This window comes from Oncorhynchus mykiss, chromosome 12 (assembly GCF_013265735.2).
Source record: "Oncorhynchus mykiss isolate Arlee chromosome 12, USDA_OmykA_1.1, whole genome shotgun sequence".
NCBI lineage: Eukaryota > Metazoa > Chordata > Actinopteri > Salmoniformes > Salmonidae > Oncorhynchus > Oncorhynchus mykiss.
The window spans coordinates 62,733,046-62,753,632 of NC_048576.1; the positions used below are offsets into that span (position 1 = coordinate 62,733,046).

Sequence of the window (20,587 nt, forward strand, 5' to 3'; positions counted from 1 at the left end):
GTGCATGTATTTATATATATTTGAAATTATTATACTGACAATTGTGGGCCAACAGTGACTTCGAGGGTCATAAAATGGGGAAAGGCTGACTTGAGGTTTAACGGACACTACCTCTGATGAACACAGAGTGGCGCCATTACCGTATCTTGTCACGGTGCCTTAATGCGTGGCCCATAAAACAACCGTCAACTCTAGGGCCATAACGGAGTGAAATGAGAGCCACATTTTCTCGATCAAATGGTGGTCTGTGGAAACGTATGTTACATGCATAATACAATTTAAATATATACATGATAGCAGACATCCTTTGAAATTGTGTATCAATAAGTTGGGTTTTTTACGGTATTCACTGGCTCCCCTCCCACAGTCTGAAGATGAACCATAACACATGATGACAATAGACCAAGGGGGGAAAAAAGCCCAGACTGACAAATGGCCTTCAAAGTAGTTCTCTCTTTCACAGCAGTGGATAGTTTTTTACAGGCATTGCACGAGAGAAATGATAGCCAAACAGATGGGGATGGAAAGATTAATTTGAGTGATGTCGGGTTTTGGTGTTTCACATGCGTTTCGAGAGCGAGTGACCAATGGCTTATAAAGTGGATGATAAGTAGTTGGCACAGCGATATTGAGGAAGATTAACGGACAGGGGGAGGGAGAACGCGATTGAGGGAGGGGGTGGTGCGCAGCGCAACAGTTCTTTCAACACGGAGTCCATAATTCATCGTTAACAAAAGGAAGACGTTTGGGTTTAAATTGGGGATTGCAATCGGGTGAGTTCTGTTGGTGTATGATCATGGGGTAGCCTATACTCCACACTGCATTTTAAAAGTGTATAATTAGACGGCCTAGAGGTCATTCAAACCCTTGTGCTATGCTCGGTAAATCTGCTAGCGAGCGGTTATGGTGAATGGGACGTCCAGTGTTACCGGTTGATGGGCACAATATTTGCCATATCTGATTAACATATTTGTTAACTGACATACGCTATTGCTGCTTTGAATTAATACTTGAGAGAGTAGCTTACCATTCACATTCTATTCCATATTCTGAGCCATCGCCTATCCAAGCTTTTACCCATAAGGTGCTTAGCCGTTTTCGCTGGTCCAAAGTTGGCGACACTTATTTAATTGGATTGATAATGTATTTTTATCCGTTTACTTTCATTAGGTGAAAAACAACAATTTTACTGTAGCTACCTCACCTCTGATTTTATGTGTGTGCACATGTCTAATGTCCACCCCTCCCCTCCCCTCCACTCCAAAGCTCCCTGTGTGCGTAACAACCAGCACATATGAAATATCGAAGTTGGCGCTTATTTTGGGTTTTAACAATTTTGGACTGGTACATTTGTGTCTTGTGCCATGTTTGCTTGGTAAGCCGTTAAATCCCGTAGTTGTATCTGTTAGTGGAGTAAAAAGTATCAAATTGGAGGAGATGTATGTACATCTTTGATGTTGGCTACAGTGTGCACCATGCATGCGCATTGCACAAGGCAGGCTTGACGACGATGACAATGGTGATGATGAAGATGAGACAGTGCACTCCAGTCTCAGATGGTCAACTTCCTTTTTTTTACTGACTCGCACAATAGAGAGAGCCATAAAGCACCACATAGCTACTAAGCCTTGAACCCTCTCAAAATCCCCCTGCCAGCTGTTCACCTCTCCTGTCATTTATTTACCACCGCTAGTGCGCTACTCTGTCCTCAGTTCCCATATGAGCCAAATCACCAATCCCAAAACTAGTCCCTCCCCCTACAGTTTTGGGGCGGCAGGTAGCCTAGTGGTTAGGACGTTGGGCCAGTATAACTGAGAGGTTGCCGGATCGAATCCCCGCGCGGGCGAGATAAAAAAAAATCTGTCGGTCTTCCCCTCAAGTTAACCCACTGTTCCTCAGTAGGCTGTCATTGTAAGTAAGAATTTGTTCTCGACTGACTTGCCTGGTAAAATATGTGTATTTTTTTAAAGACAGGTGGGTGGGTGTAAACAATAGCAGCTTTCAGTAGTTTGGGGACCAGGTTACCTGAGGGCTAACCATATCCCTGATAGCCATCCAATTCTTTCAGGTCTGCAGAATGGTGTCAATATGTGCCTATTATTTGGGGTGAGGAATCAGTTTGGGATTGGTTTTAGGATATTACCACCTGTAACAGATGGCCCAGCATAGGCCTTCTGAAGTGTTTCCCAATCGTGGTCCTGGGGACCCCAAGGGGTGCACATTTGTGTTTTTGTCCTAACACCTGGTTCATATAATCAACTCATAATTAAGTTTTGATTATTTGAATCAGGTCACTGTGTAGTGCTAGGGCAAAAACTAAAATGTGCACCGCTTAGGATCCCCAGGACCAGGATTGGGAAACACTGGCCTACATGGTCTTCCTGGTGTCTAACCCACAAAACAGACAGGTGTGATGATGATGTGTGCCATGATTGTTTCCTTCATACTCTTGTTGTTCAGGATATAAACATAGAAGGCAGATAAATGGTTCTTGGCAATCTGGTTCCCGACATGTTTTCCAGAGGAAGTCAGAAACATTTCAGATGGTCAAGGTCTCATTTTGTGATGGACACTCTAGAATTTGGGTTGATGAACTCATGTTGGAAAGTTCCGGCCTGGATTCAGTTGTAAATCCTTTCTCCTTGTCAAATCGTTTCACACCTGCTTTACTTGAAGTCCTACTCCAGTCTCCTTTTCAGCTAATTTACCACTCAATGTACTTAACAAAAGGCACATCTCAATAGATGGTTCAGGTAAGTCATGACATGGCACAAGTTGGGGGGTGGGCCTTTCCTCTTTTGTTCTCTATCTCCTCTATTGTTCCTCAAGCAAGGGGGGAAGACGATGACATCACAACTTCCCATCAAACCAAATCAAACCTTGAGTGCCCGTACTCCTTGAAGTTTTCAGTTGTGTCTAAGAAACACTATTTTGCTCAAAACATGTTTGTTTTTTTACCTTTAGTGTGTGTACATTTCAAAAGTAAAAAAAAATCAATGGAGGACGTCTTTAAGGCTAGGATCGATTAGGGATGGAATACTGATGTTGGGACAAATAAGGAGGGAACTGTCACAGGTATTGGTCACAGGAAATGCACAATTATTGTATATATACAGAACCAAAATATAAGCGCAACATGCAACAGTTTCAAAGATTTTACTGAGTTAAAGTTCATGTAAGGAAATCAGTCAATTTAAATAAATTCATTAGGCCATAATCTATGGATTTCACATGACTGGGAATACAGATATGCATCTGTTGGTCACAGATACCTTAAAAATAGTTAGGGGTGTTGATCAGAACACCAATCAGTATCTGGTGTGACCAACATTTGCCTCATGCAGCGCGACACGTTTCCTTCGCATAGAGTTGATCAGGCTGTTGATTGTGGCCTGTGGAATGTTGTCCCCACTCCTCTTCAATAGCTGTGCGAAGTTGCTGGATATTGGCGGGAACTGGAACAAGCTATCGTACACGGAGATCCAGAGCATCCCAAACATGCTCAACGGGTGACATGTCTGGTGAGTATGCAGGACATTTTCAGCTTCCAGGAATTGTATACAGATCCTTGAGACATTATCATGCTGAAACGTGAGGTGATGGCGGCGGATGAATGGCACAACAATGGGCCTCAGGATTTCATCACGGTATCTCTCTGCATTGGTTGGATTATCTTTGCAAAGGAGAAATGTTTTCTAACAGGGATGTAAACAAATTTGTGCACAAAATTTGAGAGAAAAGCTTTTTGTGCGTCTGGGATATTTTATTTCAGCTCATGAAACATGGGATCAACACTGTCCATGTTGCGTTTATATTTTTGTTCTGTTATTTGATCGATTTTTATGTTATTCCAAGGGTTTTATACAGTACACGTCAAAAGTTTGGACACACCTACCCATTCAAGGGTTTTTCTTTATTTTTACTATTATCTACACAGTAGAATAATAGTGAAGACATCAAAACTATTAAATAACACGTATTGATTTATGTAGTAAGCAAAAAATTCTTAAACAAATAAAATAAAGAAGCCACCCTTTGCCTTGATGACAGCTTTGCGCACTCTTGGCATTCTGTCAACCAGCTTCACCTGGAATGCTTCTCCAACACTTGAAGGAGTTCCCACATATGCTGAGCACATGCTTTTCCTTTACTCTGCGGTTCAACTCATCCCAAGCCCTCTCAATCGGGTTGAGGTCAGGTGAGTGTGGAGGCCAGGTCAGCTGATGCAGCACTCCATCACTTTCCTTCTTGGTCAAATAGCCCTTACACAGCCTGGAGGTGTGTTGGGTCATTGTCCTGTTGAAAAACAAATGATCGTCCCACTAAGCACAAACCAGATGGGATGGAGTATCGCTGCAGAATGCTGTGGTAGCCATGCTGGTTAGTGTACCTTGAATTCTGAATAAATCACCAACAGTGTCACCATCACACCTCCTCGTCCATGCTTCACGGTGGGAACCACACATACGGAGATCCGTTCACCTGGCTGTATCACAACCAGCTGTGTTTGAGAGTCCCATAGGGGGTCGCACAATTGGCCCAGCGTCGTTCGGGTTTGGCCGGGGTAGGTAGTCATTGTAAATAAGAATTTGTTCTTAACTGACTTGCCTAGTTATTTAAAAAAGTCCTTGCATCCCTGACCTTTGCAAACTGCAAATTTGTAACTGAATCTAGATAGGCACTTTCCAACATGAGTTCATCCATCCAAATTCTTAAGGAGATTATTTTATCTGGACTTCATTGCAGAATAACTTTAACTGCCAATGGCCCAATAGAATCAACCAGTAGCATGTTTAGCTAGGCCTATTCCAATGACCTTGGCCAGCACAAATCAATCCAAAGGCTTATACTATTGTGTGACCATAAAACCCTTGGAATAACAGTGAATTTATCCAAGACTGGAAGCGAAAAAAGAAGCCTCCAACAGAGTGGTCAGTCAGGCATGAAAACCCTAATCACTGACACAGTGATCTACCTGTTAACCAGTATCTAATCAGTAAGGCCCTGCCCTGAATCCCTGCATTCAGCCACCATGACCAGCTTAAGGGAACATACCATGAGTGAGAAGTGGTGGCCGACCCTATGCTACTCAACCAAGCTAGCCTCCGTCTCACCCGTACTGTGCGTGTGCTTGTGTGTGTGTGTTAGCGTGCGTGCGCGTATGTACAGTGCCTTGCGAAAGTATTCGGCCCCCTTGAACTTTGCAACCTTTTGCCACATTTCAGGCTTCAAACATAAAGATATACAACTGTATTTTTTTGTGAAGAATCAACAACAAGTGGGACACAATCATGAAGTGGAACGACATTTATTGGATATTTCGTACTTTTTTAACAAATCAAAAACTTTTCAGTTTTTTGGCCGTGCAAAATTATTCAGCCCCTTTACTTTCAGTGCAGCAAACTCTCTCCAGAAGTTCAGTGAGGATCTCTGAATGATCCAATGTTGACCTAAATGACTAATGATGATAAATACAATCCACCTGTGTGTAACCAAGTCTCCGTATAAATGCACCTGCACTGTGATAGTCTCAGAGGTCCGTTAAAAGCGCAGAGAGCATCATGAAGAACAAGGAACACACCAGGCAGGTCCGAGATACTGTTGTGAAGAAGTTTAAATCCGGATTTGGATACAAAAAGATTTCCCAAGCTTTAAACATCCCAAGGAGCACTGTGCAAGCGATAATATTGAAATGGAAGGAGTATCAGACCACTGCAAATCTACCAAGACCTGGCCGTCCCTCTAAACTTTCAGCTCATACAAGGAGAAGACTGATCAGAGATGCAGCCAAGAGGCCCATGATCACTCTGGATGAACTGCAGAGATCTACAGCTGAGGTGGGAGACTCTGTCCAAAGGACAACAATCAGTCGTATATTGCACAAATCTGGCCTTTATGGAAGAGTGGCAAGAAGAAAGCCATTTCTTAAAGATATCCATAAAAAGTGTTGTTTAAAGTTTTCCACAAGCCACCTGGGAGACACACCAAACATGTGGAAGAAGGTGCTCTGGTCAGATGAAACCAAAATTGAACTTTTTGGCAACAATGCAAAACGTTATGTTTGGCGTAAAAGCAACACAGCTCATCACCCTGAACACACCATCCCCACTGTTAAACATGGTGGTGGCAGCATCATGGTTTGGGCCTGCTTTTCTTCAGCAGGGACAGGGAAGATGGTTAATACAGGACCATTCTGGAAGAAAACCTGATGGAGTCTGCAAAAGACCTGAGACTGGGACGGAGATTTGTCTTCCAACAAGACAATGATCCAAAACATAAAGCAAAATCTACAATGGAATGGTTCAAAAATAAACATATCCAGGTGTTAGAATGGCCAAGTCAAAGTCCAGACCTGAATCCAATCGAGAATATGTGGAAAGAACTGAAAACTGCTGTTCACAAATGCTCTCCATCCAACCTCACTGAGCTCGAGCTGTTTTGCAAGGAGGAATGGGAAAAAATGTCAGTCTCTCGATGTGCAAAACTGATAGAGACATACCCCAAGCGACTTACAGCTGTAATCGCAGCAAAAGGTGGCGCTACAAAGTATTAACTTAAGGGGGCTGAATAATTTTGCACGCCCAATTTTTCAGTTTTTGATTTGTTAAAAAAGTTTTAAATATCCAATAAATGTCGTTCCACTTCATGATTGTGTCCCACTTGTTGTTGATTCTTCACAAAAAAATACAGTTTTATATCTTTATGTTTGAAGCCTGAAATGTGGCAAAAGGTCACAAAGTTCAAGGGGGCCGAATACTTTCGCAAGGCACTGTATATACACTGAGTGTATAATGTGATCTTGACTGGTAAATGTGATCTTGACTGGTAAAGTCACAAGCCTATTAGCCAGAAGTCTATAACCTCTTATGTTTGCCTCCCCTCACTCACCATCACATAGCTGTGCTTACTAATCCTGCGCCGTTCACTCTATCTGTTGGGATTTAACGGGTTGATTTGACAAGCCACAAATCAGATATTGTTATGGAAATGTGATTATTGGTATGGATAACTAGGTGGGATCTGTCTGTGTGACAGCAGGTAATGTTGTGGGGGTTAATGGTAGTGGCTTAGGGTGGATAAGGGATAGTAGGGGATAGGACAGGAACGGGAGCAGAGAGTGAACTGACCTGTCCCTAATTTAGTTAAGCTCTGGGATTTGGGGATTACCTTTGGCAATTAATCCTGTTACGTGTCTGTGCACAGTGAGAGGAGGACAGCAGATGTTGGAGGGTCGCAGTGTGTGTGTGGCATAATGCAGCCTTGCAGGGAGGTATTCATATGCATATGTAACAGAGCTGGTCTTGTTTGCATGTTAGTATGTGTGTGTGTGCGTGTATGTGTATGTGCATGTGCATGCATGTGTGTGTCAACAGCCAGCCTGTGATGGAGTCTGGGGGATTAGTGATGGACACTATGAAACAAGAGAGGAAGGAGGGAGGGAGAACGACATAGGGGGATATGGAAGGGAGGAGAGAGATAGAGAAAGGGTTGGGGAGCGGGAGGCAGCGGGTGAGGAGGGAGGCATGGAGGGAGGGGATACCGGACACAGACGGGACGAGAGCGATGCGGTAGATAGAGAGATTAACTGACGAGAGGAAGGGGTGGAGTGAGAGGGAGGCAGGGGGTGATGATGGGGGAAGAAAGTCTCAAGAGGCGAGTGGGATTGAGAAGAGTCAGGGAGAGAGGGATGAGTAGGAAGTTTAGTATCGGAGGGGGGGAGAGAGTGTCTAGGAAGTAAAGGGAGAGCGATTGTGAGGAAACAGAGGAAAAATAGACATATAGAGAGAGACATATTGATGAACTGGATTATAGGGTGCGAGAAAGGGGAAAGCAGACAAAAACAATCATAGAGAGAGACAGACAGACAGACAGAGAGATTTTATTTTATTTACGATCTCCATTAGCTGAAGCCAATGGCGAAAGCTGTTCTTACTGGGGTCTGACACAATGAAAAACAAAGACATTGCAGACAAAAATACTTCACAATCTACATACATTTAAAACCATTAATATGTAGACATTCCAGATGTGTGCGTGTGTGTATCTATTAGTTGCACAGACATGTCAGTACATACGCACACAAAGTAGGAGAGAGAGATAGAAAGAGAGCTAGAGGGAGACAGATTGGAAGCCGAGGCAAAGCCTTATCCCTTGAGGCTTTGTTTTAAATGAAGGGACAAACACGAGAGCCGATTGCCTTCCAGTTGTACGTTGAATCAACGTCATTGCCATTCTGTTGAGCAATCTCACAATCCTATTGCAGCTGGTTGCCTTACCATTTTACATTGATTCAAACCTCAATGCTGACTTGCAAAGTGATGTGTAATTCCTATTGGAGTCCAGAGTGAGGATATCCAGCAATTGGAACTTTTATTCACCTGCAGCCTGCATTGAGAATGACTGTAAGGAAGATTGATTAGTGAGACTACCTAGATCATATACACTGGAACAGACAGCTCAGTGACAGGAGCAAAATGTCCAACTACTAACAGATTGAATTAGATTAGAAAATGTATCTTATTTATGTTTGTGTAATCAACCAATTAATGTACGTGAAAAAAAAAATATTTTTATTGAAACAATTCTGAAAATCAACCTGCAATAGAGCATGCTGGGAAATATAACAATGGCCGTGGTTTTAAGCAAACATTTGTAATCTTACCTAACAAGCTTGTTCAAATTCAGGTCACTTCGAGCAGTTTGTTGATACAACGTAGAATTCTAAGGAGCCCAGCTGCAGTAGGATTGTGAGTGCACAAACTTTGGGCATAAATCTACCCAAGCCTTTTTAAATTCAGCTCACTTTGAGAAAAGTTTGTAGAGTGAACAAACGTTCACACATTAGCTACATTTCTTGTCCTTCTGAAGTCCACCCAAATCACAGAATAATTCTGGTTAAGCTAAATTGGCTTTTTTACAGCGAAGACAAACATGAATTTGTATTTTGACTCAACAAGTTTTTATACATTCAGCTCACTGTTAGCAAAGTTTGTTGACTGAACACATTAGCTCAATTTATTGTCTTTCTTATGTCCACCAAACTCACAGAATAATGCTGATTAAGCAATTGGTTAAGTTGGCGCTATTCTGTCACAGGGCTTTACCTACCAATCTGTCTCTTTAAAGCTGAGTGTCAAGCAAAAGGTGCATTGACTCACTTAACTTACTTACAATGTTTTGGGGGAAATGGTATGACTCAGCAGGGTACATTCTTTAAAATAAAGGTGCAAGTTGGAACCAAATAAAGTTATTGAGAGCAATTTCATAGGGTAACCATTTTAGGATCTCTAGAGAACCACGAATGGGATGGTTGTTTGAAGAATCATACAAAAATCCTAAACCAGAAATGTTTTGAACCCCCAGGACTGCAATTTAATAGCCCTGCTGTAGGGTTTAAGCCTTATTTGCATATTTTCCAGTTAATTTTAGTTTTATAGTACCACCTATAACTTTGTTTGCTGGTGACAGAGACATGGTTGTTGCATTCATTCATTTTCAATCCTGTGGGAAAGTGAGAGTAGGGACATCCAATGTTTAGTGAAAAAAATCACCCATAACCTGCATTCAGAATGACTGCCACGGTTGGGAAGACTAAGATATGAGGCGAGCTTAAACATCTTAACTGGAACAATCAATTCAGGAACGAGTGAAATAAATCCAAGTAACAGATTGGAATAATTTAGAAAAATGTATGTTATTTATATTTGAGTAGCATGAGATTAATTAATGAATCAATGTTCATGCAAGAATTTACCTGCAATAGAGCATTCTGGGAAATATGATAAAAATACCAACACTTGAGGTTCCTTTATACCAATGAGTGCTAATTTAACTCTTGAATCAACACTAGAAATGTTACATTGGAAAATAAACAGTTAGCACTGGCCAATTTCCTGTGAATGGGACACATCTGCAGGCTTCCACACATTTCAAGAACCTTTTAGAATTTTGAAGAACCGTAGATGCCAGGTCAAGGACCCCACACTTAACTCAAAGGTTCTCTAACGGGCAAAGGTTCTCCAAGGAGCTGAGGAAGAACCATTTAAGAACTTCCAGTCTCAGGGCCGACACTCGAACCATAAGACCACTGAGTTGGTTAACCTATCTAGTCGACTTTACCTACCAGGATGTTTAAAATTCATGGCATATTAAAATACTTCTTACACAGCTCTTAATGATTGCTCTTTTGTTTTCTCTGCCGTTTAGTTGAGCTGCAATGCGATTGGCCAGTGTGCAAGCGCGGGCTCGTCGGGCGGCTGAGGAGAGAGAAGAGCCGCCCCCAGGCCCCGCCCCTCCCTCCACCCACCACTCTGATCACCAGTTCAAGAACATGAAGAGCAAGTTCTTCAACGAACTCACCCACATGCCAAGTGAGCCCTGGACACAATGAACACACACACACACACACACACTCATTGCTAATTCTGTGTGTGTAATTTTGTTTCACAAAATGTCCTCTCGTCATCTCTTCTCTTTCATTCCATCCCCTGCTTTTCCTCCACTTATCCCAGATCATAAACTCAAAAGTAAGTTACTATTGTTTTCCCATCGCTTGTGCTCTCCTTTTCCATCCCTCCTCACAATAACATGTCAGATGTTATTATTCCATGGCATAAGGCCGACACAAGGCCTATGTATGTCGTGTTATACACTATGTGTACAAAACATTAAGGACACTTTCCATGACATACACCGACCAGGTGAATCCAGGTGACAGCTAGGATCCCTTAGAATGTTTGTTTTATAAAGTCTTTATATAATGTATAGTCTGTATTCCCCTGACTGTTGTTTGTAATGTTTGGAGAGAGAAAAAAAAAAGCCACGATCCCTTATTAATGTAACTTCTTAAATCCACTTCAACCAGTGTAATTTAAGGGGAGGAGACAAGTTAGAAAACATATTTTTTGAAGCTTTCAGACAATTGAGACATTGGATTGTGTATGTGTGCCATTCAGAGGGTGAATAGGCAAGACAAACTATTTAAGTGCCTTTGAACAGGGTATGGTAGTAGGTGCCAGGTGCAACAGTTTGTGTCAAGAACTGCAATGCTGCTGGATTTTTCCACACTTAACAGTTTCCCGTGTGTATCGACAATGGTCCACCACCCAAAAGACATCCGGCCAATTTGACACAACTGTGGGAAGCATTGGCGTCAGCATGGGCCAGCATCCCTGTGGAATGCTGTCGACGCCTTGTAGAGTCCATGCCCCTGACGTATTGAAGCTGTTCTCAGGGCAAAAGGGGGTGGGTGCAACTCAATATTAGGAAGGTGTCCTTAATGTTTTGTACACTCATTGTATACGTCATAACCCTACATAAGGCCTATGTACAGTATGTTGTATAATAGATGTCATAAAGGCTACATAAGTATTTTATGTATGTTATATGTATGTTTTATTATGTATGTCACAAGGCTACATAAGGCCTATGTTTGTCTCTCCTCCAGTGCCCATGTGGGCAATAGGAGCCATAGTGGTGGTGGTGCTGGCTCTGGTGGCCTGTCTTTGTTTCTGTATCTGGAAGAAGTGCATCAACAAGGGCAAGAAGCCCAAGAAAGTGCGCGAGAGGAAAGGAGGCCGAGGCAGAAGAAAGAAGGAGGGAGCCGGAGAAGGAGAGGAGGGCAAGGTGAGAGGAGACAGAGGGAGGGAGGGAGGGCAATATAGTGGGTGGTGTAATGGGTTCAAGTATCTCATTTGCAACTGTATTTGAAATGATCTGAAGTGATTTCCAGATGTAACTGTGTGAAGGGAGAGACTAATGCAGTGACTGTGTAATGATACCTGTGATAAATGATTGATATGATGTTCTCTGTCATTAAGGAAGGAGAGGGTAAGGAAGGAGAGGAGGAGGAAAAAGAGAATTTCGGAAAACTGGAGTTCACCCTGGACTACAACTTCACTGACAACCAGGTGTGTGTGTGTCCGTGTGTGTGTTTGTGTGCATGTGTGTCTTGTCCTCCCTGACATTTGACCTCCTTGATGTGAAGTGTCTGACTAATGACACGTCTAAAGAGTCTCTGACCTCTGCTCAGATCTCAGCTTTAACCTCTGACCTCTTATTTGTGTCTTCAGTGATTTATGACCTTTTCCTCTTCACGGCTCAGCATTAAAGCTGTGGCCTTTAGAGGGGACATGTTCTATCCGCTAAGCCACTCTTACATTTAAAAGTCAGTTTAAGTGCACTGCGCTATTATGCGGCTTGAATTGAATCCCGGGTAACATTGCATATATGTGACAAATGAGATGTGTACTGCAGAAGCACTCCAAAATCATTTTTGGGACGAAGTGCTGTGCCATTGTTTTGAAGTGTTACGTTTGTGTTTGGTCAAATCTCAGGTATGTTATCGCAATAGCCCTATGTGGATTGAATCCCGGCCTAAATCCGCCTAAATCATCACTGCGTTCTTACGGACGTTGTTAAAAATATTTTGTTGGCCATTGCTTACCTCTGACCTTTTCCCCCTCTCTGCCCCCTCTTTCAGCTGATCGTGGGCATCCTGCAGGCTGAAAACCTGGCAGCCATGGACATGGGCGGCACCTCAGACCCCTATGTCAAGGTATACATGCTGCCAGACAAGAAGAAGAAGTTTGAGACCAAAGTCCAGCGCAAGAACCTATGCCCCGTGTTCAATGAGACCTTCATCTTCAAGGTCAGTCTGTGGTGCTGGAGAACAGATGGCGATAGAGAGATGTGGTACTCATTCATGTGTACAGGTATAACCCTTAGAAAAGCTCTTACAGTACTGAGGTTTCTGTAGTCGAGAACGCTCGGTCCTGACCGTCTCCTCCCTGTTCTGTGTGTCCCTCCACAGATCCCCTACCAGGAGCTGGGCGGTCAGACTCTGGTCCTGCAGGTCTTTGACTTTGATCGCTTTGGTAAACACGACGTGATTGGGCAGATCTCCATCCCCATGAACAGTGTGGACCTGGCTCAGCCACTCCACGAATGGAGGGATCTGGTTGGAGGAGAGAAAGAGGAGGTGAGGAAGGATGTATTACAGTCTGTCTGGGTTTTGGATGCATGTTTTCTCTACATCTACCTGTATGTGTCTGTCTGTGCACATCAAACTGTATCGAACTGCCTGTTTTAATACATCTTTCTGTCTTCGTGCCTGTGTGTGTTTGTCTGGTCACACAGGTAGAGAAGCTAGGGGACATCTGTATCTCTCTGCGCTACGTCCCCACGGCCGGTAAATTGACGATCAACATCATGGAGGCCAAGCACCTGAAGGCGATGGACTGTGGAGGCTTGTCAGGTGACCTTCTATTAGTCCTTACACTCTCCTACCCAATACCAGCCATGCTGTGGCTTTACACTCTCCTACCCAATACCAGCCATGCTGTGGCTTTACACTCTCCTACCCAATACCAGCCATGCTGTGACTTTACACTCAACTAGTTAATACCAGCCATGCTGTGGCTTTACACTCAACTAGTTAATACCAGCCATGCTGTGACTTTACACTCAACTAGTTAATACCAGCCATGCTGTGGCTTTACACTCAACTAGTTAATACCAGCCATGCTGTGACTTTACACTCAACTAGTTAATACCAGCCATGCTGTGACTTTACACTCAACTAGTCAATACCAGCCATGCTGTGGCTTTACACTCAACTAGTTAATACCAGCCATGCTGTGGCTTTACACTCAACTAGTTAATACCAGCCATGCTGTGGCTTTACACTCTCCTACCCAATACCAGCCATGCTGTGGCTTTACACTCAACTAGTTAATACCAGCCATGCTGTGGCTTTACACTCAACTAGTTAATACCAGCCATGCTGTGGCTTTACACTCAACTAGTTAATACCAGCCATGCTGTGGCTTTACACTCAACTAGTTAATACCAGCCATGCTGTGGCTTTACACTCTCCTACCCAACACCAGCCATGCTGTGGCTTTACACTCAACTAGTTAATACCAGCCATGCTGTGGCTTTACACTCAACTAGTTAATACCAGCCATGCTGTGGCTTTACACTCAACTAGTTAATACCAGCCATGCTGTGGCTTTACACTCAACTAGTTAATACCAGCCATGCTGTGGCTTTACACTCAACTAGTTAATACCAGCCATGCGGTGGCTTTACACTCAACTAGTTAATACCAGCCATGCTGTGGCTTTACACTCAACTAGTTAATACCAGCCATGCTGTGGCTTTACACTCAACTAGTTAATACCAGCCATGCTGTGGCTTTACACTCAACTAGTTAATACCAGCCATGCTGTGGCTTTACACTCAACTAGTTAATACCAGCCATGCTGTGGCTTTACACTCTCCTACCCAATACCAGCCATGCTGTGGCTTTACACTCAACTAGTTAACACCAGCCATGCTGTGGCTTTACACTCAACTAGTTAATACCAGCCATGCTGTGGCTTTACACTCAACTAGTTAATACCAGCCATGCTGTGGCTTTACACTCAACTAGTTAATACCAGCCATGCTGTGGCTTTACACTCAACTAGTTAATACCAGCCATGCTGTGGCTTTACACTCAACTAGTTAATACCAGCCATGCTGTGACTTTACACTCAACTAGTTAATACCAGCCATGCTGTGGCTTTACACTCAACTAGTTAATACCAGCCATGCTGTGGCTTTACACTCAACTAGTTAATACCAGCCATGCTGTGGCTTTACACTCAACTAGTTAATACCAGCCATGCGGTGGCTTTACACTCAACTAGTTAATACCAGCCATGCTGTGGCTTTACACTCAACTAGTTAATACCAGCCATGCTGTGGCTTTACACTCAACTAGTTAATACCAGCCATGCTGTGGCTTTACACTCAACTAGTTAATACCAGCCATGTTGTGGCTTTACACTCAACTAGTTAATACCAGCCATGCTGTGGCTTTACACTCTCCTACCCAATACCAGCCATGCTGTGGCTTTACACTCAACTAGTTAACACCAGCCATGCTGTGGCTTTACACTCAACTAGTTAATACCAGCCATGCTGTGGCTTTACACTCAACTAGTTAATACCAGCCATGCTGTGGCTTTACACTCAACTAGTTAATACCAGCCATGCTGTGGCTTTACACTCAACTAGTTAATACCAGCCATGCTGTGGCTTTACACTCAACTAGTTAATACCAGCCATGCTGTGACTTTACACTCAACTAGTTAATACCAGCCATGCTGTGACTTTACACTCAACTAGTTAATACCAGCCATGCTGTGACTTTACACTCAACTAGTTAATACCAGCCATGCTGTGGCTTTACACTCAACTAGTTAATACCAGCCATGCTGTGACTTTACACTCAACTAGTTAATACCAGCCATGCTGTGGCTTTATACCCAACTAGTTAATACCAGCCATGCTGTGGCTTTATACTCAACTAGTTAATACCAGCCATGCTGTGGCTTTACACTCAACTAGTTAATACCAGCCATGCTGTGGCTTTACACTCTCCTAACCAATATTAGCCAGTTGTGACCTGTTAATGACATCTGGTTGCCGAAATGTTGTTGAAGTAACTCAACATGAACCACTGGGCAACATTACAGAGTTGCAGACACCACACATTAATCTACTGCACAATAATGTGTCCTCAGGTGTTCTTCATCCCGGCTCACCCTCGGTTTGACCTCTGTTTGACCTCTGTTTGACCTGTGTAACTGACATTCCTCCAGATCCCTTCGTTAAAGTGGTGCTGCAGCACCAAGGCAAGCGGCTGAAGAAGAAGAAGACGACGGTCAAACAAAACACTCTGAACCCCTACTTCAACGAAAGCTTCAGCTTCGAGATCCCCTTTGGCCAAATACAGGTCTGTACACCAAACGTCCCGCAAGGAAGACATCTTGGGGTCGTTATGACAGGTTGTCCTGTGTGTTGAACAACACAGTACATGTGGTGGTATTTTGATTTCACCTGACTTTTTTTAAATGTATTTATTTTTTAACTTGCCGCTTTTTCCACTCTTCCCTTTCCTCTTGCAGAAAGTCCAAGTGTTGATCACGGTGTACGATTACGACAAGCTGGGCAGCAACGACGCCATCGGGAAGGTTTGGATCGGCTTCGGCGCCTCAGGGGTGGGCCTCCGCCATTGGTCAGACATGCTGGCCAATCCAAGACGTCCCGTGGCCCAGTGGCACGCCCTGTGTCCCGAGGAGGAGGTGGATGAGGCCCTGAAGAAACCCCTCCGCTAAACACACACACACGTACACTGAGCATTCCTGTGCACGTTCAAAGAAAACAGCATAGGACCTGAATATTACACAACAGCGAATAAGCTCAGTAGTGCTGATCATGACACAACGGCACTACTCAAATAGAAACTTCCAAGAAAAACAACTTGAGCTACCACTCAAACACTACAAGCCACCTGTACATCGATGTAGTGCTGGATTGCCATTTCGGATCGTTTTGTGCACTCTTTCCTTACTTATTATTCTTTCGTAACTTTTTTTTGTTTGTTTGCGTATTAACTCGTTGTGCTGTATGATGTTAAGTTATTATCGTGTGTACGAGCGCGTGTGTCTGTGTGTGTTCGTGTTAAACCGTAGTACATGAAAGCTTTCTCTGGTTTATTTCCCGAATGTAATGTGAGTGGTTGTAAATAACGAAATAAATCATTCCCAAAATGACCAGAGGGATAGTCAGGTAGATTTGCCAGCTTGAGTATTTATTTCTTTAACCTTTATTACAGATGAGCCCCGAGTTACGTCATTTACAGGAAGTAGGCACATCAGAATATCAAATCAAAATGCAAGCAGGAAGAGAAACAGTATGAGTATGAACACACGCTCCTTACGGGAAAACCACATGGATTTCACATGTGATCTTGAGCAACAACATGCAAGCACATGCGAAAAAGATGATCTCATGTGAAATAAATATGACAACGCAACATTTGAGCGTAGGTGAAAACCCAGATGTAAAATATTCTCAGTGACATTTGACATTAAAGGGCATAATTTACATTCATTCAATCAGTCATGGTCCCCCATCATATTTTGTCTAGCTCACATTCTGTTCCAGGGCTAGAGGCATCACTACAGACCCTGGTTTGATTCCAGTCTGTATCACAACTGGCGGTGATTGGGAGTCTCATAGGGTGGCGCACAACTGGCCCAGCGTCATCCGGGTTTGGCCGGGGTAGGCTGTCATTGTAATATGTTATTAACTGACATGCCTAGTTAAATAAAGGTATAAAATAACATTGTGTTATACCTCATTTGGGATTTGAACTCAGAAGCTTTTGGTTAGATATACTAGATATGTGAAGTTCCTGCTGCACCACCAGGTCTATGGAAATAACATTGATTGGCTATACTGTACATATATGTGTTACTGTATGTTCTTGGTAACAAATAATTATCTCAAGGCACTGCTGAGACATTAATGCCTGGACCAAAAGGTTACAAGTTCAGATCCCGAGAGCATTTCTGCACAGTTAATATCAAGTCTCCCTGAACCCTGCTACACTTCTGTTGGTGTTGTCAGATAATCGCACAATTATTGTCTTGATTCTGGGCATCTTTTAGAAGTGCAGAAATGTATTCTTGTCAATAAATATGTGGCAGTCATGGCCACAGACCTGGTGGTGTAGCAGGAAATTCAGATGGCTGGCATCCACCTTAAGGAAAAACCACATGATTTCACATGGGAAATTACACATGTGAAATCTTATGAAAATGTGGTTTTGGAACACTTCACATGTGATTTTCCACATGTGAAATCATGTGGTTTTGGAACACTTCAAATGTGAAATTTCATATGTGTTTTTGGAATACATCACGTGACATTTCACACGCGAAAACGTGGTTTTGGAGCACTTCACATGTGATGTAATCATGTAAAAGTCATGTCGCCTTTCCGTAAGGATTAGGAACGTTACCAGTCGTCAGGATCTTTCTGCTACGCCACAAATTCTGTAGCATTCCCATACACATACATTCCCTTAGGTAATAGACCTATAATACATCTCAGCGTTTTGCAAACGAGTGCCATCTGCACTGCTATTTTAGTTATCAATTAATCTGACTCTCTCATCATTTCATTTACTTGTTATTTCAGCAATTTGAGAGTTTTCCGCGTTATCTAAAGTCAGTGGGACATATTATTTTGATTAAAAGTTACTCCTGAATATATTATATTCGTTTTTCTTGAGTTTATGAGCTGATATTCACTTTGAAGCCCAAAATATAGGAATAAAGGTGTAATCAGTTATTAGCACGGTGTTGTGGTTTAGCAGAAATATTGGAATGTTGGGAGATCAAATCCCAGGTGAGGACACGTTGAATAATTATTACTCTATAAATAAACGTACACAATGTATGTCAAATGCGTAAATTGAAAACATTGTATGTTAAAAGCACGTTGTGTATCATAATGACACATTTTCTTCATGTGTAGTGTTCCAAAAACACGTTTTCAGATGTGAAATGTCATATGGAGTGCTCTAAAAACAAATTAAATAATGTGTTTTTTCAGTAAGGGGACACACACGCACACACCCGCAGCCACACATGAACGCTACACTGACATTGGACCAATCGCTAAAACACGGGGACATTGCCTTTAAAAGAAAATCATGCTGTAACGCTGAATTGCTGCGATACGGATTGATTAGAGCCCTAATTTTCATGGATGGTTCAATCCGTGTCGCGGAAGATCCGCTTGAACATTTTGAGATCATTTCATATTGAGCCAACATATGCAGCCTTTACCATGAATGCAATCTCCGCGAATGTGGGAACATTGCCTTTAAATGTCAATCAAACTATAACGCAGATCTTCCGTGATACGGATTGAACCCATCGCTTAAACACACTGAAGTGGAAATGGCGATCAAACATATATTTCATCCAATCCCATATTATCATACTATTACTATGTATCCAAGTAATCCCATTTTGATGAAAAGAGGAGTGATACCTCACCCAAAATGAGCGCATACACATTTATGGTCATTAAAACAATTTAAAAAGTGTGTTCAGTACTGTATCTTGTAGTATTTTCTATCTTGTTAAAAATGGGTGGTGAATTTTCCACAGTGGTCGAGTTGTATTTACAATTTAAGCTTCTGAGCGGACATCTGTGGGATGGCTGCATGTGAGAGGGAAAAGACTGGATTATTTCTGTGTCCTCTTTCCTCGCTCTCTGTCAGTCTGACGCATTGGACTGGACTGGCCTCAGCAAAACATGTGAGCAGGGATTTAGAGAGAGGGGGAAAGAGAGGAGGGAGGGGGACGAGGAGGGAGGGGACATACACAGTACCAGTCCAAAGTTTGGACACAACTACTCATTGAAGGGTTTTTCTTAATTTTTGCTATTTTCTACATTCTAGAATAGCAGTGAAGACATTAAAACTTTGAAATAACACATGTGGAATCATGTAGTAACCAGAAAAGCGTTATAGAAATCAAAATATATTTTATATTTGAGATTCTTCAAAGTAGACACCCTTTTGCCTTGATGACAGCTTTGGACACTCTTGGCATTCTCTCAACCAGCTTCATGAGGTAGTCACCTGGAAGGTATTTCAATTAACAGGTGTGCCTTGTTAAAAGTACATTTGTGGAATTTCTTTCCTTCTTAATGCATTTAAGCTAATCAGTTGTGTTGTGACAAGGTAGGGTTGGTATACAGATAGATGATGGCCCTATTTGGTAAAAGACCAAGTTCATATTATGGCAAGAACAGTTCTATTAAGCAAAGAGAAACGACAGTCCGTCATTACTTTAAGACATGAAGGTCAGTCAACCAGGAAAATGTCAAGAACTTTGAAAGTTTTTTCAATTGCAGTTGCAGAAATCATCAAGCGCTACGATGAAACTGGCTCTCATGAGGACCGCCACAGGAAAAGAAGACCCAGAGATACTTCTGCTGTGGAGGATAAATTCATTAGAGTTACCAGCCTCAAAAATGGGCAATTAACTGCACCTCAAATTGCAGCCTAAATAAATGCTTCACAGAGTTCAAGTAACAGACACATCTCAATATCACCTGTTCAGAGGAGACTGCATGAATCAGGCCTTCATGGTCAAATTGCTGCAAAGAAACCACTACTAAAGGACACCAATAAGAAGAGACTTGCTTGGGCCAAGAAACACAAGCAATAGACATTAGACTGGTGGAAATCTGTCCTTTGGTCTGATGAGTCCAAATTTGAGATTTTTGTTCGTGTCTTTGTGAGACGCAGAGTAGGTGAACGGATGATCTCCGCATGTGTGGTTCCCACCATAAAGCATGGAGGAAGAGCTGTGATGGTGTGGTGGTACTTTGCTGGTGACACTGTCTGTGATTTATTTAGAATTCAAGGCACACTATCCAGCATGGCTACCACAGCATTCTGCAGCAATACACCATCCCATCTGGTTTGGTCTTAGTGGGACTATCGTTTGTTTTTCAACAGGACAATGACCCAACACACCTCCAGGCTGTGTAAGGGCTATTTGACCAAGAAGGAGAGTGATGGAGTGCTGTATCAGATGACCTGTCCTCCACAATCACCCAACCTCAACCCAATTGAGATGGTTTGGGATGAGTTGGACCGCAGAGTGAAGGAAAAACAGCCAACCAGTGCTCAGCATATGTGGGAACTCCTTCAAACATTCCAGGTGAC

At 42.7% G+C, this 20,587-nt stretch overlaps 1 protein-coding gene across 2 annotated transcripts; it reads left to right on the forward strand.

Annotated features, from left to right (window-relative positions):
- The first annotated feature begins 491 nt into the window (after positions 1-491).
- syt5a (synaptotagmin Va) lies at positions 492-16,535 on the forward strand. 2 transcript variants are annotated; one of them, XM_021624439.2, is made up of 10 exons: positions 492-773; positions 10,207-10,370; positions 10,512-10,526; positions 11,447-11,625; positions 11,820-11,909; positions 12,482-12,649; positions 12,812-12,979; positions 13,138-13,255; positions 15,651-15,784; positions 15,957-16,535. In XM_021624439.2, the coding sequence occupies exons 2-10, from the start codon at positions 10,217-10,219 to the stop codon at positions 16,164-16,166; spliced, it is 1,236 nt and encodes a 411-aa protein (XP_021480114.1). In that variant the 5' UTR covers positions 492-773; positions 10,207-10,216; the 3' UTR covers positions 16,167-16,535. The 2 variants fall into 2 exon arrangements, with proteins under 2 accessions (XP_021480114.1, XP_021480115.1); XM_021624440.2 differs by lacking the exon at positions 10,512-10,526.
- The last annotated feature ends 4,052 nt before the right edge of the window (positions 16,536-20,587 follow it).